The sequence below is a fragment of the Podarcis pityusensis genome (assembly GCF_964106645.2).
Source record: "Podarcis pityusensis genome assembly, chromosome: 10".
Classification (NCBI taxonomy): Eukaryota; Metazoa; Chordata; class Lepidosauria; order Squamata; family Lacertidae; genus Podarcis; species Podarcis pityusensis.
Window position 1 is genome coordinate 9,019,213 of NC_138035.1, and position 18,429 is coordinate 9,037,641.

Below are 18,429 nucleotides of genomic sequence, written 5' to 3' on the forward strand. Positions count from 1 at the left end.
GGTCTCTGCTTGAGGTCAGTTGCAATGACACTAGATTCCCCTGGATCTGGCACAATGGAATGACTTGAGCCTTGAGGAAAAGAGGTCTACTTTTTAAGGAGAAGGGGTTTCCCCAAATAGGATATGGGATCTGTGTCGGAATCGCCACTCAGCCAAGCCAATAAGGCCTCATCTTCCTCCGAGCTGAGCCTTTGAAATCACCTCCGACGTGTTTAATGACCTGAGCCTTTGATAAGGCCTCAAGCAAATTCTATCCAGCAGGCTTCCCAGCACAGGGAAGAGACGAGAGGTTTGGCTACATTGTAAAGAGTTTTATTTCTAAACTACACAAAACAGAAAAGACATCCTCTCTTTATGAAAGCAGAGAGCAACTGAACAAAGGAACAAAGGAACAAAGGAAACAGGAAAACCACTAACGTCACATCCCGTCTCCTTTCCCGTGAGACTCCAATAGTATGGAATCCCAGGAATGTAAACAGAGTCCTGTGACTCCACGCAGCTGCTGAGTGAGAAACAGAAACTAAAAATCTGTACCATTAGGGAAAGCCCATTCCTACCTGTCATCACCTACTTTGGCTCTAAGCCTTCCCACACACAGCAGGCACCCTTTGCAAGGACCACAGGGGCACCTCCTGACCCTTGAATCTCTTTCCTTCTAGAATAGTGTGCGAGATGGGCGAGGCCAAGCACAGCCAGCATGCCGGAAACGTGGACATCTGCGTGGCCGAGTGCAAGCCAGAGTTCATGGCCAAATCCTCCCAGTTCTATTACTTTACGGTAAGTCCGTGAGCGAGACTCGGGAATTGAGGAGGAATGGGCAAGAGGTTTTGAGAATCTTGGAGGCTTCCAGAAATGCTCTTGAGTTTCACTCAAAGTGAAATTTTGAGGTGAGGTTGGAGGGTCATCTAAGCCCTACTCAGAGCAGACCCACTGAAATTTCTACTTCTTCATTACCTGACCTTCATCTTGAGGTCCCGGGGCCTTAACTCTGCCTGTTAATTTCCATGGGTTTACTCTACTCTGAGTAGGACTAGCATTGAATCTCACACCTTGAAAGCCTTTGGTTTCCTCCAAAGAATCCTGGGAGCTGTAATTTGCCCTTCACCGAACTACAACACCCTCACACCCTTAAACTACAGTTCCCAGAATTCTCTGCAGGAAGACATGGGCTTTAAATGTGTGTTAAATGTGCTTTCAGCATACCATATAGGGTGGAAGTGAACGTTCTCTGTCTCTCTCTCCCACTCTGTCCTCCCTGGGCCAAAACTCATAAGGGTAGTTAATTCGTATTACATTCACTCTTGAGCACCCACCGTCACTGTTTGATGGATCCCTCTAGTCCTATTTCCTTAACTTTATTTTCGGGTTTTATCAGTCTTTTCTGAAAAGAAAAATGCAAATAGTTTCTAATAGCCGATTTCTCCCTCCACCCTTATCCTATTTTCGTTGTGAATATATCATCTGAAATTTGTGAAGGCAGCTGTGAATAATTAATAGACTATTGCAACTTATTACAAGCCTGCAAATGAGATGGATAATTATTATCAGTGTTATTATCATAACACCTCCAGACATTTAGAGGCTCTCTCCTGGGACAGGAGGTAGGGATGAACAGCAGGTGATGGGGATTTATAAAGAAATGCGAAAGGAAGCCCCAAGATGCTCGATCGCTCTTGACGGAAGGGCCTTGTAAGGTATGGAAGGATGATGGAATGGTAGCAGGCCCCCTAGTCTAGGGGAGATGCAGGCAATGTGGTACCCACCCTGATGCTGATGGACTTCAGCTCCCATCCTCTCCTGATCATTGAATTAGCTGGCTGGGGCTAATGTGCACCATAACTCGGGCACATACAATGGAGCTGAACGCTGGAAGATTCATAATCATCGTCTTCATCATCATTTATTACTTATACCCCGTCCATCTGATTGGGCTTCCCCAGCCACTGTGGGTGGCTTCCAACAGAATATTAAAAACATGATAAAATATCAAACAATGAAAACTTCCCTAAACAGGGCTGCCTTCAGATGTCTTCTAAAAGTCAGATAGTGTCACGGTCCGGTCTACGGATGATCGATGTCCTGGCTGAAGACGTCGGGACCGGGGGCAAGATGGTGGGGTGGGAGCAGGAACAAGAGTCCAGAAGCCAGGGGTCCGAGGGTCAGGAAGCAGGGAGTCACGGTCAAGGGTCCAAGGGTCGAGAAGCAAGGAGTCAAGAAGCTGAGGTCCGAGGATCAGGAAGCAAGGAGCCAAATGCAGCAAGGCAGGAAGCATGTTGCTGTGACAAAGAGCCGAACGGAAATGCTGACCTTAGATCCCTTCCCAGCTCCTGCCACCAGGTGCAGTGAGTTACCACGTGGCCTCACCTGTGCGACTGTGCCTTGCCTCTCCAGAACAAACTTAGGAAGGTCCCAGTCCTGTGAATCCCTACTGGTCACAGGGCCTGGCTCCTGCACACACTCCTGACAGATAGTTGTTTATTTCCTTGACATCTGATGGGAGGGTGTTCCACAGGGTGGGCACCACCACTGAGAAGGCCCTCTGCCTGGTTCCCTGTAACCTCGCTTCTCGCAGGGAGGGAACCACTAGAAGTTCCTCGGAGCTGGATCTCAGTGTCCGGGCTGAATGATGGGGGGGGGGGGGGGAGACGCTCCTTCAGGTATACTGGGCAGAGGCCGTTTAGGGCTTTATTCAGGAGAGATAAAAGAAAATACCTCTTCATGCAGCGCACAGTTAAACTATGGAACTCTGACCCATGGGAGGCAGCAATGGCCACCAACAGGGATGGCTTCAAAAGAGGATTAGGCAAATTCATGGAGGCTAAGGCTATGATAGGTGGCGGTGTGGGTTAAACCACAGAGCCTAGGACTTGCCAATCAGAAGGTCAGCAGTTCGAATCCCCGGGACGGGGTGAGCTCCCGTTGCTCGGTCCCTGCTCCTGCCAACCTAGCAGTTCGAAAGCACATCAAAGTGCAAGTAGATAAATAGGTACCACTCCAGCAGGGAGGTAAACGGCGTTTCCGTGCGCTGCTCTGGTTCGCCAGAAGTGGCTTAGTCATGCTGGCCACATGACCCAGAAGCTGTACGCCGGCTCCCTCGGCCAATAAAGCAACATGAGTGCTGCAACCCCAGAGTTGGCCAAGACTGGACCCGAAGTCAGGGGTCTTTTTACCTTTAAGGCTATGAATAGCTACCAGCCACAATGACCATGCCATAGCTAGCGGTAGCAACACTTTTGAATGCTAGTTGCTGGAAACCACAAGAGAGGGGAGCTGCTCTTGCACTCAAATCCTGCTCACAGGTTTACAATCGGCATCTGGCTGGCTTCATTCTTGGGAAGAAGAAGAAGAAGAAGAAGAAGAAGAAGAAGAAGAAGAGTAGTTTGGATTTGATATCCCCGCTTTATCACTACCCTAAGGAGTCTCAAAGCGCTAACATTCTCCTTTCCCTTCCTCCCCCACAACAAACACTCTGTGAGGTGAGTGAGGCTGAGAGACTTCAGAGAAGTGTGACTAACCCAGCAGCTGCATGTGGAGGAGCGGGGAAGCGAACCCGGTTCACCAGATTACGAGTCCACCGCTCTTAACCACTACACCACACTGGCTCTCAACCTTTGGCCTCTGGTTTGGGCTCATCCCCCACCATCCTGCCCCAGACAGTCAGGAAGAAGGAAATCCTTCGCTGATTCTCTCCCCCCCCCCAATTGCCTCCACAAAGCCCCCTTCATACTCGGAAGAGCTAGCTAAAGGAGAAAATGACATGAATAATCTCCAGCATTCAACAACAACATCCTGCTCATTGTACCTGCTCACTCATTGGAGAGTTTAAACCTTTCATACCATCCTTCTTAAAAGTGGAAGGGAGGATAGGGGAAAGTGTGTTTGTGTGTGTGTGTGTGGTGTGTGTGTGAGAGAGAGAGAGCAAGAGAGAGAGACAGAGAGAGAGAGAGAGAGAGAGAGAGAGAGAAGGGGAACCTTTCATTTAAATGCAGATGATGGCTTTTCACTTGGGACCAAGCAGAAAGTTTTTTTCTATTAAAATGCTAATGAAAGAAGAAACTTCAACTCTAGATTTCTCCCTGAGAAAGTGAGGATCCCTTGCTGTAGTTTGGTATCAGGATGATCTGTTCCCTCTTAAATATTATTGTTTTATCTTGATTTTAAAACAAAATCAGCAAGAAAAAAGAGGGTGGTTGCATTTATTAATTTTTATTTATTATAAAATTTATATCTTGTATTTCTCTGCAATGCAGATGCTAGGCAGTTTCTTAGTGAAAGTAAAACCTTGGTACAACATATGTGTTGGGTAGGGCAAGGCTTAACTGGAACAAGGCTAAACCAGGGCTTAGTGTAGGAACTTGGGCATGAGAGTGAATATCTGTGATATTTATGTTTGGGGTTAGGATCACAGAATTCTAGAGTTGGATGGGACCGAAACCCCAGAAATGTAACTCAAATGTTGAAACTAAAAACATTCACACCTGAGAATAAGAACACACACACACATAGACACAGACCTGAATACAGCAATAGGTTCCCCAAACATTGGCAGTTGGAGGGATACTGAGCATTCTGCACTAACTGCAACTCCAGTTCAAGGGAAGCCCTTTAAGATGCTGGTTTTGACCTTTAAATTTGTATAATATAAAGTGTATATCATAAAGACAGCACAGTTGGCGCTGCACCTTATTCTAGAACGAAACACGAACGAACCTGGAACCCCTGCAATCTCACACCACTTGGACACTGAACTGGCGCGCAACAATATGATTCAAAAGATTCTGAAAAACAGTTAAAAACAATCACCGTCTCTCCATGAACGATTTCAGAGTTGTCACGGCAGCTGTTGCTACTCTCCCTGCTAATTCCATCCTGCTAATTCCCTTTTGGCGGCGCCTTCATTTCTTACTGCGGTTGTTAATCTTTTTCAGATGTTGACTCTCTTTGACCTAAATCCCAAGCGAGGTCCAGTGTCTGGCGGAACCCAAGTTACCATCACGGGCAAGAACCTGAACGCTGGCAGCAATGTCTCAGTGCTCTTTGGAGACCACCCCTGCCTTTTCCACAGGTATATCCCAAAGACCTGAGGGAGGGGGGGTGATGGCCTGGGATTCGGACTCAGAGGCTGAACCTGAGGGATCCCAGCCTGCACAGGAGTCCCCGCCTCCAGAACCAGCTGAGCAGGGGCTGGGGCCTGAGCCTGAAGGGTCCTCACCTGTGCTGGATCCTCAGGTGCAGGTACCAGCTGAGTCTGCTCTGGCCCCTGAGGTGACCCATTGCCTGCAGGTGCTCCACTCTCAGCCCCGTCAGGGAAAGAGGAGGTTGCCTCTGGGTCCAGTAACCCTCCAGCCTCTCCTGAGCTGCAGAGGCTCAGGGCAGAGAGGCGGAGGGAACTAAGTTCACGCAGGAGGAGTGCTCACCTCCAGGCCAGGAGAGGTGAGTCACCTGTGGACCGGGGCAGCCCTATGCCTCGGGGCAGATAAAAGCCAGTCAGCCCCAGTCCCAGGTTGTGGGAGCAACGTTGTTGCTAGCCTGTTCCTGCCTGCACCCTGTCCTGCTCTTCTGCCAGAGTTCTTGACCCCACCCAACTCCCCGCCTTGGACCCAGCTACAGCTTTGACGGACAGCCTCCATACTGCACTATCGACCTCGGACTGGACTCAGACCTCACCTCTCAGTTAGCCCCCGGGACCAGTACAGGGGGATATTTTCTCTGAGTGCGTCAACGAAATTAACGCAGCGGCGTAGCTAGCCGCTCGGGTGCCTGGTGTGGCATGCATCCTGCAGCCAGGGGCGGGGCGAGCCGCCCATAGCGGTGGGGAACACCACGTAGATCCTCTCCACAACCTCCCCCTCAGCTGTAGGGCAGCTGAGGGGGAGGCAGTGGGCAGACGCAAGCCCCACGCTGCTGTTTCAGGCAGTGTGGAGCCTGCAGGCGCCCAAGCCACCACGTCACTCCCAGGAGAGACGCGTGGCTCGGGCACACTGCAGACCCCGTGGTAAGTGCCAGCCCCAGTGGTGTGGCGCCCAGTGCCAGCCGTGTTTCTTTACATTTGTTGACTGAACTAAAAAGTTTCGTGAGCCCTTAAAAAAACACAACACCTCACATTTTTGTCATTCGTCACCCCCCTCAGTGATCACACCTGGGGCAGAACGCACCCCCCGCACCCCTTCCTCCACCACTGAATGAACTATAAGATTGTGGATGGCCTGCCGCTGTGGTGCAACGAGTTGTCCCCATTGCTGCAGTGGAGCCAGTTTAGAATAGGCATCCCTGATCTGGCCACTGTGATCCACGCAACGGTCTCCTCCAGGCTTGATTATTGTAATTCGCTCTGTGCGGGGCTGCCATTGGAGCTGACCCAGAAACTCCAGCGGGTGTAGAATGGTGCAGCGAGGCTCCTTACGGGGTCTTCGCTGCAGGATCACATTCATCCAGTGCTTTACCAACTGCACTGGCTCCCGGTGGAGTACAGGGTCAGCTTTAAGGTGCTGGTTAAAGCCCTATGCGGCCTAGGACCCTCATACCTACAGGCCTGCCTCTCCTGGTATGCCCTGTAGAGGACCTTAAGGTCCACAAATGACAACACTTTGGAGGTCCCAAGTCGCAAGGAGGTTAGATTGGTCTCAACTAGGGCCAATTCCAGTACTGGCCCCAACTTCGTGGAACACTCTGTCACAAGAGACTAGGGCCCTGCGGGACTTGACATCTTTCCACAGGACCCGCAAGACAGAGCTGTTCCGCCTGGCCTTTGGTTTGGACTCAGTCTGACCCTTATGTTTCCCTCCCCTTACGGTTTTGATCTATGGGCTACTTTTAAAATGAAGCTGCATTTTAAATTGCATTTTAACCTGTATTTTAAATTGGTTTTTTTTCTTCCCTTATTATATTTTTATTGTAATTTTAGTGGTGTTAGCCGCCCTGGGCCTGGCTCTGGCTGGGGAGGGCGGGGTATAAATAAAATTTATTATTATTATTATTATTATTATTATTATTATTATTATTATTATTACTCTGTCTGCCCCTCAGAGCTGATGCATCACAGGGGACTGGGTCTCAGCAATGGCAGCCTCTCCTCCTCGCCTGCTCTCCAGCAGCTGCTATTATTATTGTCACTGGGCTGCTTGGAGCTTCTTCTTGTTCTGGGCAGGGTGATGTCAGTTTGCAAGCGAGAGAACAAACACACACCCAATGGGCTCATTCACACTTACCTATTTCTAGGCACAGGTCTGGACTGTCCAGGTCCATGTCTGAGTGTTCCCCACTCTGATGGAACTCTATACTGCTGAACTGGAGCAAACAGCAATCCACAGAAAACCTGAATTGCCATTTGCTCCAGTTCAGCAATAAAGCTTGGATTTTCCAGGGGAAAGTGACAGGACACACACAAAAATGCTTGGACACGGACCAGAAATGCATGGACCTCTGTCTGAAAAGTGTGGGTGAGCCTTTCTATGTGTAAATAAATGATATGATATATAGATATACATAAATGTGATAAAGGGACTTTTTAGTTATTTTTTCTCTATTATTTTTTTCTCTTTCATATATCTATCTATATCTGTCTATCTGTCTATAGTGTCTGTTTTGTATGGAACATGAATATTCTATTTTATATTTTCCTTTCTTCTTTTTCAATATATTGCTTTTTATTATCTTTTAAAAAATGTGTTTGGATTTTAGTGCTTAATGTGTTAAAAACCTCCAATATATATACAGTGGTACCTTCGTTCTCGAACTTAATCCATTCTGGGAGTCCGTTCAGCTCCCGAAACAGGAGTTTCCTGCAGCCAATTGGAAGCCGAATCGGACATTTGGCTTCCGAAAAACATTCGCTAACCGGAACATTTAGTGTACATCCGGGTTTGCAGTGTTCAGGAGCCGATTTGTTTGGGAGTCAACCCGCTCGAGTACCAAGGTACCAGTGTGTGTGCATGTGTGTGTGTGTGTGTGTGTATGAGAAAGTGTGGGTGAGCCCAGTATTAGGGGGAAAACTCATTGGCTCCTACTGTTTTAGGGCCAGTTACACATTCTGTTATTCACTGGAGAATCTTTATACCTCCCACTAAAACACAAGCTAAAATGTAGCCAAAGGACTCGTCCGTGGGATCGCTTTGCTTGACCAGATTCCTTTTCTTCATTCCGGGGACAGGAGAGCAGCAGAATGGATTATCTGCAACACCACGGCTTACACCAGCAGCTCGGAGAAGATGGTAGTGGACGTGATTGTGAAGGTGGACAAGGCCAGGCTCCACAAGGAGCTAGAGAAGGCCAAGTCACCCAAGGAGCTGGAGTTTGAATATACGACGGACCCAACCATCGTGAAGATCGATCCAGAATGGAGTATTGTCAGGTAATGGCGCCATTAGAAAGGTGGCACAACTTGAGGGGCAGGTCAATATGAAGAGCTGTTGTCGAATTTATCCCAAGTAATCCTAGGAGCTTTGAGATCAAGGATGGGGAAAGTTTTACAGCCTGGGGGGCATATTCCCTTCCGGCCAGCATTTCAGGGGCCACATGACTGTGGTGGGTGGGGCCAGGGGGAAAGTGGGCGGAGCAACAAATGTGAATTTCATTTTTTTGTCCAGCAGGCTAGTTTCTGCACACTTTCACATTCCCCTTTCTGTCCTCCAACCAGGAAAGAAAGAGAGATGATCAGAGTTCAAAGGCACATAACTAACAAAGTGAATTTCAATAGGGACAAATGTCAGGTTCCGCACTTAGGCAAAAAAACCCCAGATGCACTAATATAAGATAGGGGACACCTGGCTTGCCAGTAGGACATGTGAAAAGGATCTGGAGCTCTTGGTGGACCACAAGCTTAACAACAGTCAAGAGTGTAATGCAGCAAAAAAGAAAAGTTAATGCTATTCTAGGCTGCATCAACAGAAGTATAGTGTCCAAATGAAGGGAAGTAATAGTACCACTCTATTCTGCCGTGGTCAGACCACACCTGGAACACTGTGTCCAGTTGTTCTGGGTGCCACTATTTAAGAAGGATTTAAGAAGAAGAGTGTGGATTTGATATCCCGCTTTATCATTACCTCAAGGGGTCAACTTTCTTGGGCTCCATGATCACTGCAGATGGTGACAGCAGTCACAAAATTAAAAGATGCCTGCTTCTTGGGAGAAAAGCAATGACAAACCTAGACAGCATCTTAAAAAGCAGAGACATCACCTTGCCAACAAAGGTCTGTATAGTTAAAGCTATGGTTTTCCCAGTAGTGATGTATGGAAGTGAGAGCTGGACCATAAAGAAGGCTGATCACCGAAGAATGGATGCTTTTGAATTCTGGTGCTGGAGGAGACTCTTGAGAGTCCCATGGACTGCAAAAAGCTCAAACCTCTCCATTCTGAAGGAAATCAGCCCTGAGTGCTCACTGGAAGGACAGATCCTGAAGCTAAGGCTCCAATACTTTGGCCACCTCATGAGAAGAGAAGACTCCCTGGAAAAGCCCCTGATGTTGGGAAAGATGGAGGGCACAAGGAGAAGGGGACGACAGAGGACGAGATGAGTTACCAGCATGAGTTTGACCAAACTGCGGGAAGCAGTGGAAGACAGGAGTGCCTGGCATGCTCTGGTCCAGGGGTCACGAAGAGTCGGACACGACTAAACAACTAAACATCAAAGGAGTCCCAAAGTGGTTAACAATCTTCTTTCCCTTCCTCCCCCACAACAAACACTCTGTGACATGAGTGGGGCTGAGACACTTCAGAGAAGTGTGACTAGCCCAAGATCACCCAGCAGCTGCATGTGGAGGAGCAGAGAATTGAACCCGGTTCACCAGATTACGAGTCCACTGCTCTTAACTACTACACCACACTGCTATAGTGGTATAGAGGAGATATGAAACCCGTCTTCAAATATCTTAAGGGCGGTCACATGGAAAAGGTTACAAGCTTGTTTTCTCCTGCTCTGGAGGGTAGACGCAAACCAATAGCTTCCAGTTACAAGAAAGGTGATTCTGATTAAACTTTTTGACAGTAAGAGTGGTTAGATAGCGGAAAAGACATCCTTGGGAGGTTGTGGATTTTCAGTGGAGGTTTTTGAGCAGAGGTTGGGTGGCCATCTGTCACGGATGCTTTAGCTGAGAGTCCTGCATTGCAGGGGGTTGGACTAGATGACCCTTGGGGTTCCTTCCAACTCTACAATTTTATGATTCTGCTTCCCACCAGACGAAAACATCTGGTGGGTGAAGCCGGCCAGTGAGGGTTGTGGTCTGGGAAGAGGCTCTCTGGCCAGGTAGGTGAACTCTCTAGATCATGGGTACACAAACTAAGGCCCGAGGGCTGGATCCGGCCCAATCACCTTCTCAATCCAACCCACGGACAGTCCAGGAATCAGCATGTTTTTAAATGAGTTGAATGTGCCCTTTTATTTAAAATGCATCTCTGGGTTATTTGTGGGGCATAGAAATTCCTTCATTTTTCCTCCCTTCAAAAAATATAGCCCGGCCCCCCACAAGGTCTGAGGGACAGTGAACCGGCCCCCTGCTGAAAAAGTTTGCTGACCCCTGCTCTAGATGGACTTCAGGGTTGCTGTCATTGTATCTTGCATTGCAGATCCTGCACTGAGCCGGGCAGGACTAAATGACCTCTAGTCACATTTCCAACTCCTATTCAAAGCTTTCACGAAGCAAGCCTTATAGGAGAAAAGCCTAGTTTTGCATCTTTGCACACATTCCCTTCTACAGCTCAGTTTTGCCTTATAAGTCAAAAGCCTGGCTCCCCACCCCCTTCTTTGTGAAACAGATTTGGAACTGCTTGCATGGAGGATATCTTTAAATGAGCTTTTAGGTCGGTGGGAGGGAAGATAGCCTTTCCTGGCTCTCCTGTGCAAGGAATAGATAATTGCCCTGGGAATGGTTTTGCACTGGTTGTTGATGAAGATTGGTGCTTGGTCCAATTGGAGCTGAGACATCCTGCAGCCTTCACATCCCCCTGAGCATGGAGGGAGCTGAAACATATGCAAATTTCACCAAGCCTGGCCCAGTGGAGAGAAAAATTGGCCATTAAACTTTCGTGTATTCCTTTTAAGATAATTTTACAAATGAGGAGTGGGGCTCGCCTCTCTCCTCTTTACATCAGTGGCTAGAAAGGAGCACAGAAAGCTGCCTTATACTGAGTTCATCCACCTCAGTATTGCATACACTGACTGGCAGCCGTTCTCCAAGGTTTCAAGCACTTTTCTCTCCTAGCCCTCACTGAAGATGCTGGGGATTCAAACTGGGACCATTGGCATGCAAAGCAGATGCTTTAACCACTGAGCAACAGCCCCTTTCCTAAAGCTGTGCTGTGAAACCAAAGTAAATGGAAGGCCCGTGGGAGTTAAATATATATATATAAATAATAATAATTTTTATTAATTTTAACATATACCGTATTTTTTGCTCTATAAGACTCACTTTTTCCCTCCTAAAAAGTAAGGGGAAATGTGTGTGCGCCTTATGGAGCGAATGCAGGCTGCACAGCTATCCCAGAAGCCAGAACAGCAGGAGGGATTGCTGCTTTCACTGCGCAGTGATCCCTCTTGTTGTTCTGGCTTCTGAGATTCAGAATATTTTTTTTTCTTGTTTTCCTCCTCCAAAAACTAGGTGCGTCTTGTGGTCTGGTGCGTCTTATAGAGCGAAAAATACAGTGAATTATAATACATACCACAAAACTTCATCATTTATACAATCTTTTTTTGGGACTTCCCTCAGCACCTCTGATGATCCACCGTTTTAACCACTTCTTATGCGTTTCTTAAATTCTTATTACCTTTAATTGTCTTAACTAACCCTCCTCCCCCTCTTATCCATTTTTGCAATAATTCCACCAATACTCCTCACAAAACTTCTTGCAAACCTACAAACGTAGTCTGGTCATCACAAATACTTTTCAAATAATCTGTAAATTTACTCCAGGCTTCTGTGAATTTCTGGTCCCGCCGATTTCGGATCTTTCCTGTTAGCTTATCCAGTTCTGCACAGTCCATTAATTTCATCCTCCATTCTTCTTTCGTCGGTAATTCTTCTTGCTTCCATTTTTGGGCCAATAACATTCTTGCTGCCGTTGTTGCATATAAGAACAGCTTACATTCCCTTCTATTTATATCACTCCCAACAATGCCCAATAAGAATGCTTCTAGTTTTTTTATGTGGGAGTTAAAAATATGACTGGTCAGTTTACCCAAAGCTGCCACTCACCAAGTCATTTTTTTGCAGGTCCTTTTTCCCCCCTCCAAATCAATTAGTCACTTTAATGATTGCAAAGAGTTCGAAAGGTTAAGATTAATTGAACATCAATATGTTTGGAATCATAAGCAGAAATTATTGGACTTCCCAGTTGGGGAGAACGGTAAAGAAGTAATTTCATATACTTTGATGCTACAATGGTTCTGCTCAAGAGCCAGATGTTCTTCCTGCTGCTGTGGAAATCTGCCCGCGGGTTACACTTATGTGAGCAAGCATTAATACGTATTTATGTTGCCTGCAGTCTCATGTGAGTCCAGGCTTTCTATGCTGACCCTCTTCAATCTCGTGGTCGCTTGGCCCTTGGTGCAGTGCAACTGTGAGCAAAATGCATGCCTTCAAGGTTTGCTCAGGCAGTTGTAAGAGGGCAGAGCCCATGATGCTGTGCAACTGTGAGTGCAACACTTCATGCAAAACAAACTGCAGAGATCCCAGGCTGCGAAACAGAAATAAAAACTGGAATTCTTCCTGCAGGTTGCCTAAAAGTCTTTTGGAAAGAGTAACCACAGTTTCAAAGGCATATTGAGTTGCATGCCAACAGATCAAATACACCAGACCCTTTAGCAGTCTGGGAGTGCTGAATCAATGGGAAATGGACAGAAAAAATGTCAAGAATTTTGGATGAGCAGGTGGAATTCACACCTCAGTTCCTTCTTTTAAACATGCTTGATGGTGAAAATCATTCGTTCAAACCTAAGGATAAAGGTAAAGGGACCCCTGACCATTAGGTCCAGTCGTGGCCAACTCTGGGGTTGCGGCACTCATCTCGCTTTATTGGCCAAGGGAGCGGGCGTACAGCTTCCGGGTCATGTGGCCAGCATGACTAAGCCGCTTCTGGCAAACCAGAGCAGCACACGGAAACGCTGTTTACCTTCCCGCCGGAGCGGTACCTATTTATCTACTTGCACTTTGATGTGCTTTCGAACTGCTAGGTTGGCAGGAGCAGGGACTGAGCAACAGGAGCTCACCCCGTGGCGGGGATTCAAACCGCCGACCTTCTGATCGGCAAGTCCTAGGCTCTGTGGTTTAACTCACAGCGCCACCCGCGTCCCAACCTAAGGATATGGGACGACTTTTGATAAAAGCAACTTGCCTGTCCGTTGCACAGAAATGGAGGAAACTTTGAAGGCCTAGATCTGGACTTTTGGTACTGCAGTGTCTGCTCTATAGCAGTGGCTGAAAGGCTGATTCCTTACCAAAGGCTCCTGACAGGCAAGAAGGAACCGGACAGACTTTATGCAATATGGCATAGGCTTATTGAGTCCTTTTACTCTGAAGAAGAATGCTACACTCCATCAGAAGTACAAAGGCAAGTTTGCCTGACCAGGACTGCATCTTGAGGGAATCTTCTCTTTTGGAAGGCAGCAGAGAGGGTAGAGACTTCATACTGGCATGGGCTGATTGTGGCTGTTTTTATTTCTTACCGTATTGAGGAATACGGCTGTCTTTGTGTGCAAAGTCACATGTGGCCGATTTTCTCTGTTTTCTTTAAGTATGCTATTTAACAAAGAAAGCTTTTAAAAAGGTCACTGGAAAAAAGATGGTATATTGCATTTTTTCTGAAGGGGGGAAGGAAACATTCTCAGAGTTTTGATTTTTTTTTTTTTTGCAGAATAGGGGATCAAAGATTGTTTGGGGCAAGGGCTTATCTTTAAAGATGAGGTGGCAGGTGGGTTTTTTTCCTCTTTCTCTCTCTTTTCTCTCTTTTTTTTGAAGAAGAAGGAGAAGAAGAAAGCTTTTGTTTTTTATTCTTTTGCAGAAATCTCAACCCACGGTCCCCCCCCCATCCAATTTGAAACTATACTGGACCCTCCTTAGCTTTGCAAATGCGCTAGCAGTTTTATTGCTGCACCAGCACAGTATTTGCAGCTCCTGCAGGGTACTGTATTTTTCGCCCTATAGGACACACTTTTCCCCCTCCAAAAATGAAGGGGAAATGTGTGTGTGTCCTATGGGGCGAATGCAGGCTTTCGCTGAAGCCTGGAGAGCGAGAGGGGTCGGTGCGCACCAACCCCTCTCGCTCTCCAGGCTTCAGGAAGCTATCCGCAAGCTGTGGGAGAGCTGCCTGCACCCCAAAGCCTGGGGGGCGCTGAGCTCAGCACGCCCCAGGCTTTGAGCTTCGCGCAGCTCTCCGCAAGTCGTGGGAGAGCTGTGCAAAGTCACGCAGCTCTCCCACGGCTTGCGGATAGCAGCCTGTTCTGGGGGCTGGGGTCGGGGGAAGCTCGGGCTTCCCCCGCCCCAGCCCCGCACCTGGGGGAAAAATATTTTTTCCCCCTTTATTCCCCCCCTCCAAAAAAAACTAGGTGCTCCCTATGGGCCAGTGCACCCTATGGGGCGAAAAATACGGTAGTCTAGCAGATCATCAGAGTCTTTTTCCTCTCCAGCTGTCAGCCTTTCCAGAGTTGATGGTTAGGAAAACTCATTGCAAACCCAGTTCAGTGTTTATTGCCTCAAGACTCAAGGCAAGTCAAACACACTATACAGTGTTACCTCTAGTTACGAACTTAATTCGTTCTGGAGGTCCGTTCTTAACCTGAAACTGTTCTTAACTAGAGGTGTGCTTTCCCTAAAGGGGCCTCTTGCTGCCACTGCGCCGCCGGCACACGATTTCCGTTCTGATCCTGAGGCAAAGTTCTCAACTCGAGGGAACTCTTCCAGGTTAGCGGAGTTTGTAACCTGAAGTGTTTGTAACTCGAGGTACCACTGTATACACAAACTTAAGAGATGCTGGTCCATCATGGACTATTCTACAGTGGTACCTCAGGTTACAGACACTTCAGGTTACAGACTCCACTAACCCAGAAATAGTACCTTGGGTTAAGAACTTTGCTTCAGGATGAGAACAGAAATTGTGTGGCTATGGCGCGGTGGCAGCGGGAGGCCCCATTAGCTAAAGTGGTGCTTCAGGTTAAGAACAGTTTCAGGTTAAGTACGGACCTCCAGAACGAATTAAGTTCTTAACCCAAGTTAAAGAGGTTAAAATGTAGAGATCCAAATATACAGAGAGATTCGCTTAATCCAACTCAGAATCTCAGTTCAGTTCTCCTTGCAACATGCTGCTGAGAGCAGCCTTGGCTTTATACTCCCTCCACACCAATGCTCATTCACACTTTTTTTGGAGAAAGAGAAGGTGGATAAGAAATGCGAGAGGCCTTTGGCCTTGAGCTGTTTCATACATCCCACTGCAGCTGGCATCCTTTCCCAAACACAATTCAGACATGGGGGAAGGTCAACTCATAGCTGCCAACTTACAGATTTGAAAATAAGGGATCAACAGCCAAAAGAAGAGATTTTCCCAGCACAGGTATGTTCAACTTCTGAGCACCTCTGAGCCAAAGGCAGAAAGCTCAGTCAGCAGCCAAACAAAGCCTCAAGCGGTAGTTCCCACAGCGCAGCAACCCGGCTAAGGGGATGCAGCAAGGAAAACCACTGACACCTCTCTACTGGGAAGCACTGAGCAAAGGCGAATCCCCAGGCAACGTGGCCGATTTGATCAGCACAAAGCATGCAAGCTCCACCCCCCAGTCGTTCTTAGACTCCTTATTGGGTGAGCAACGCAGCCAAGCAACACAGTTGGAGCCTCCCTCCTCCCTGGCCGGCAGGGAGGGAGGGAGAGGAGCTGCTTCCTTTGAAACCTGGGAAATTTAAGGGACATCATCAATAAGGGACAGCAGCGGGACATGGCGCTGGGATAAGGGAGTTTCCCGCCAAATAAGGGACGGTTGACAGACTAAGCAGTTTGTGCAATTTTGCCGCATTTCCAAATCACACCAATCGAGCTGCATCCATTGTCCAAGTTGACCCCACCCAAAAGTATGTCAGTTTTGCCCACTCCCCGAAAAGTCACTGATGATGTCACACACCCCACTTTCATGGGGGTATGAGCAGTGGAGTGAAATGTTTAGGTCCAGGTCAAACAAAAACCAAGGGGAGTGGATTTCTATCTCTGTGGACATTTACTCTCTGACTTTATTCTGGGTAAGCATCCATAGGCATGATTTGGGAGATTTCAGCTGATTTTCCTCCCCCGTTCCTTTCCTTTTATCTCTCCATCAGTGGAAATACACCCATTACAGTGCGGGGCACGAACTTGGACCTCATCCAGAACCCTCAGATCCGGGCGAAGTACGGTGGAAAAGAGCACATCAACGTGAGTATGAGAGTCAATAAAACAGATACGAGCTGTCCAAAAAATAGGGAGAGAAAAACACTGGGATTGAATCGCATAAGAAGAACCTGGTTGCTGGATCAGGCCAATGGCCCATCTAGTCCAGGATCCCGTTCTCACAGTGGGGAAACCAGGTGCCCATGGGAAACCTGCAAGCAGGACCATCATGGTAGCCAACAACCTGGTGTCCCATGGAGAAGCCCACAAACAGGGATCTACTCACTTGTGATACCCAATGACTTTTGTTTAGAAGAATTGCTGCCTCCAAGCATGGAGACAGAACATAGCCATCATGGCTAGCCTCCATTGATAGGCTTATCCTCCATGACTTTGTCTTCTCCCCTTTGAAAGTCATTAAACGTGGTGGCCGCTATGGCCAAAAGGCTACCATTGCTGCACTGGGAAGATAAATTTACAGCCCCGTTTAATCAATGGGTTGAAGATATGACTACACTTGGTACTTATGAGTGCATTGCTTATAGACATAGGCTTTGCCTGGATGAGTATAATGAAATTTGGAACCATTTATACAACATAAAGGTAAAGGGACCCCTGACCATTAGGTCCTGTCGTGATTGACTCTGGGGTTGCAGTGTTCATCTCACTTTATTGGCCGAGGGAACTGGCGTACAGTTTCCAGGTCATGTGGCCAGCATGACTAAGCCACTTCTGGCAATCCAGAGCAGCGCACAGAAACGCCGTTTACGTTCCCACCAGAGAGGTATTTATTTATCTACTTGCACTTTGACGTGCTTTCGAACTGCTAGGTTGGCAGGAGCAGGGACCGAGCAACGGGAGCTCACCCCGTTGCGGGGATTCGAACCGCCGACCTTCTGATCGGCAAGTCCTAGGCTCTGTGGTTTAACCCAGAGCGCCACCCGCGTCCCAGGTTTATACAAAATATAATAAGTTAAATATAATAAGTTAAATATATACATATATACATGTGTGTGTGTTTGGGTCATAACAGTATCTATATATTAGATAGGTATATATGGAATTGTAATTGTTAATTTTTATAGTGCTGTAGTATAACTTTCTTTTTCTTTCTTTCACATTCTCAGTTTTTATTGCTATTCTATGTCATTTATTTATAATATTGTTAAAACAAGGATAATAATAAAAATTAAAGATGGTGGCCGTTGTTGCCTCTTGTGGGAGCGAGTGCTATAGTTTGACTATGAGTTGTGTCACGATTTTCCAGTGTTCAGCTTCATTGAATGTCCAAGAGTTGTCGTATTATATGAGAGAGGGGGGAAGAAAGGGGGGGGACTATTCACTTTCTCCATGCCAATTTTATCCAATTCTGTCATGTCACTTCTTATTCTCCTTCTCTGTAAATGAAAATTGGTCCAGTGGAGATCTATTGTGGAGCCATCACCACCATACCGATGCTTTTGGCAACTCTTTCCAAATTCAATTCAAATTTCCTACTCTTTGTGAGTTGTGCGCGTTGTGAAATTCACTACCAGCTGTCCTGTTTCATTCTGGTTTATGCCAATCTAGCCTAGACTCAACTAGCATTGGCCAGTTTGGATGGTTTTAAAATGTGATTAGACAAATCCAGGGAGGTTGCAGCTATTAACACCCTACTGGCCAGGATGATCAGAGGCAGTGTGTGTCCGAATTCCAGTTGATGGAGTGCAACATCTGTTGCATTCATATCCTGACTTGGTCTTCCCATAGGCATCTGCTTGCCATTGTTGTACTTATTTTAAGGTTTTATCTTGCATTTGTGGATTTCCCAGAGATCTTAGGATGACGTAAAGGTAAAGGGACCCTTGACCATTAGGTCCAGTTGTGACCAACTCTGGGGTTGAGGCGCTCATCTCGCTTTATTGGCCAAGGGAGCCGGCGTACAGCTTCCGGGTCATGTGGCCAGCATGACTAAGCCGCTTCTGGCAAACCAGAGCAGCGCACAGAAACGCAGTTTACCTTCCCACCGGAGTGGTACCTATTTATCTACTTGCACTTTGACGTGCTTTCGAACTGCTAGGTTGGCAGGAGCAGGGACCAAGCAACAGGAGCTCA

The 18,429-nt window shown here is 47.3% G+C and overlaps 1 protein-coding gene across 4 annotated transcripts in view; it reads left to right on the plus strand.

Moving 5' to 3' along the window:
* Positions 1–18,429, plus strand: part of PLXNA4 (plexin A4) — a 609,453-nt gene that overhangs the window by 511,866 nt on the left and 79,158 nt on the right. For all 4 annotated transcript variants that reach the window (XM_081022606.1, XM_081022607.1, XM_081022608.1 and 1 more), the window contains 4 exons: positions 660–777; positions 4,929–5,065; positions 8,150–8,350; positions 16,287–16,380. In XM_081022606.1, coding sequence (XP_080878732.1) covers positions 660–777; positions 4,929–5,065; positions 8,150–8,350; positions 16,287–16,380 — 550 coding nt within the window. The remainder of the gene's footprint in view (positions 1–659; positions 778–4,928; positions 5,066–8,149; positions 8,351–16,286; positions 16,381–18,429) is intronic.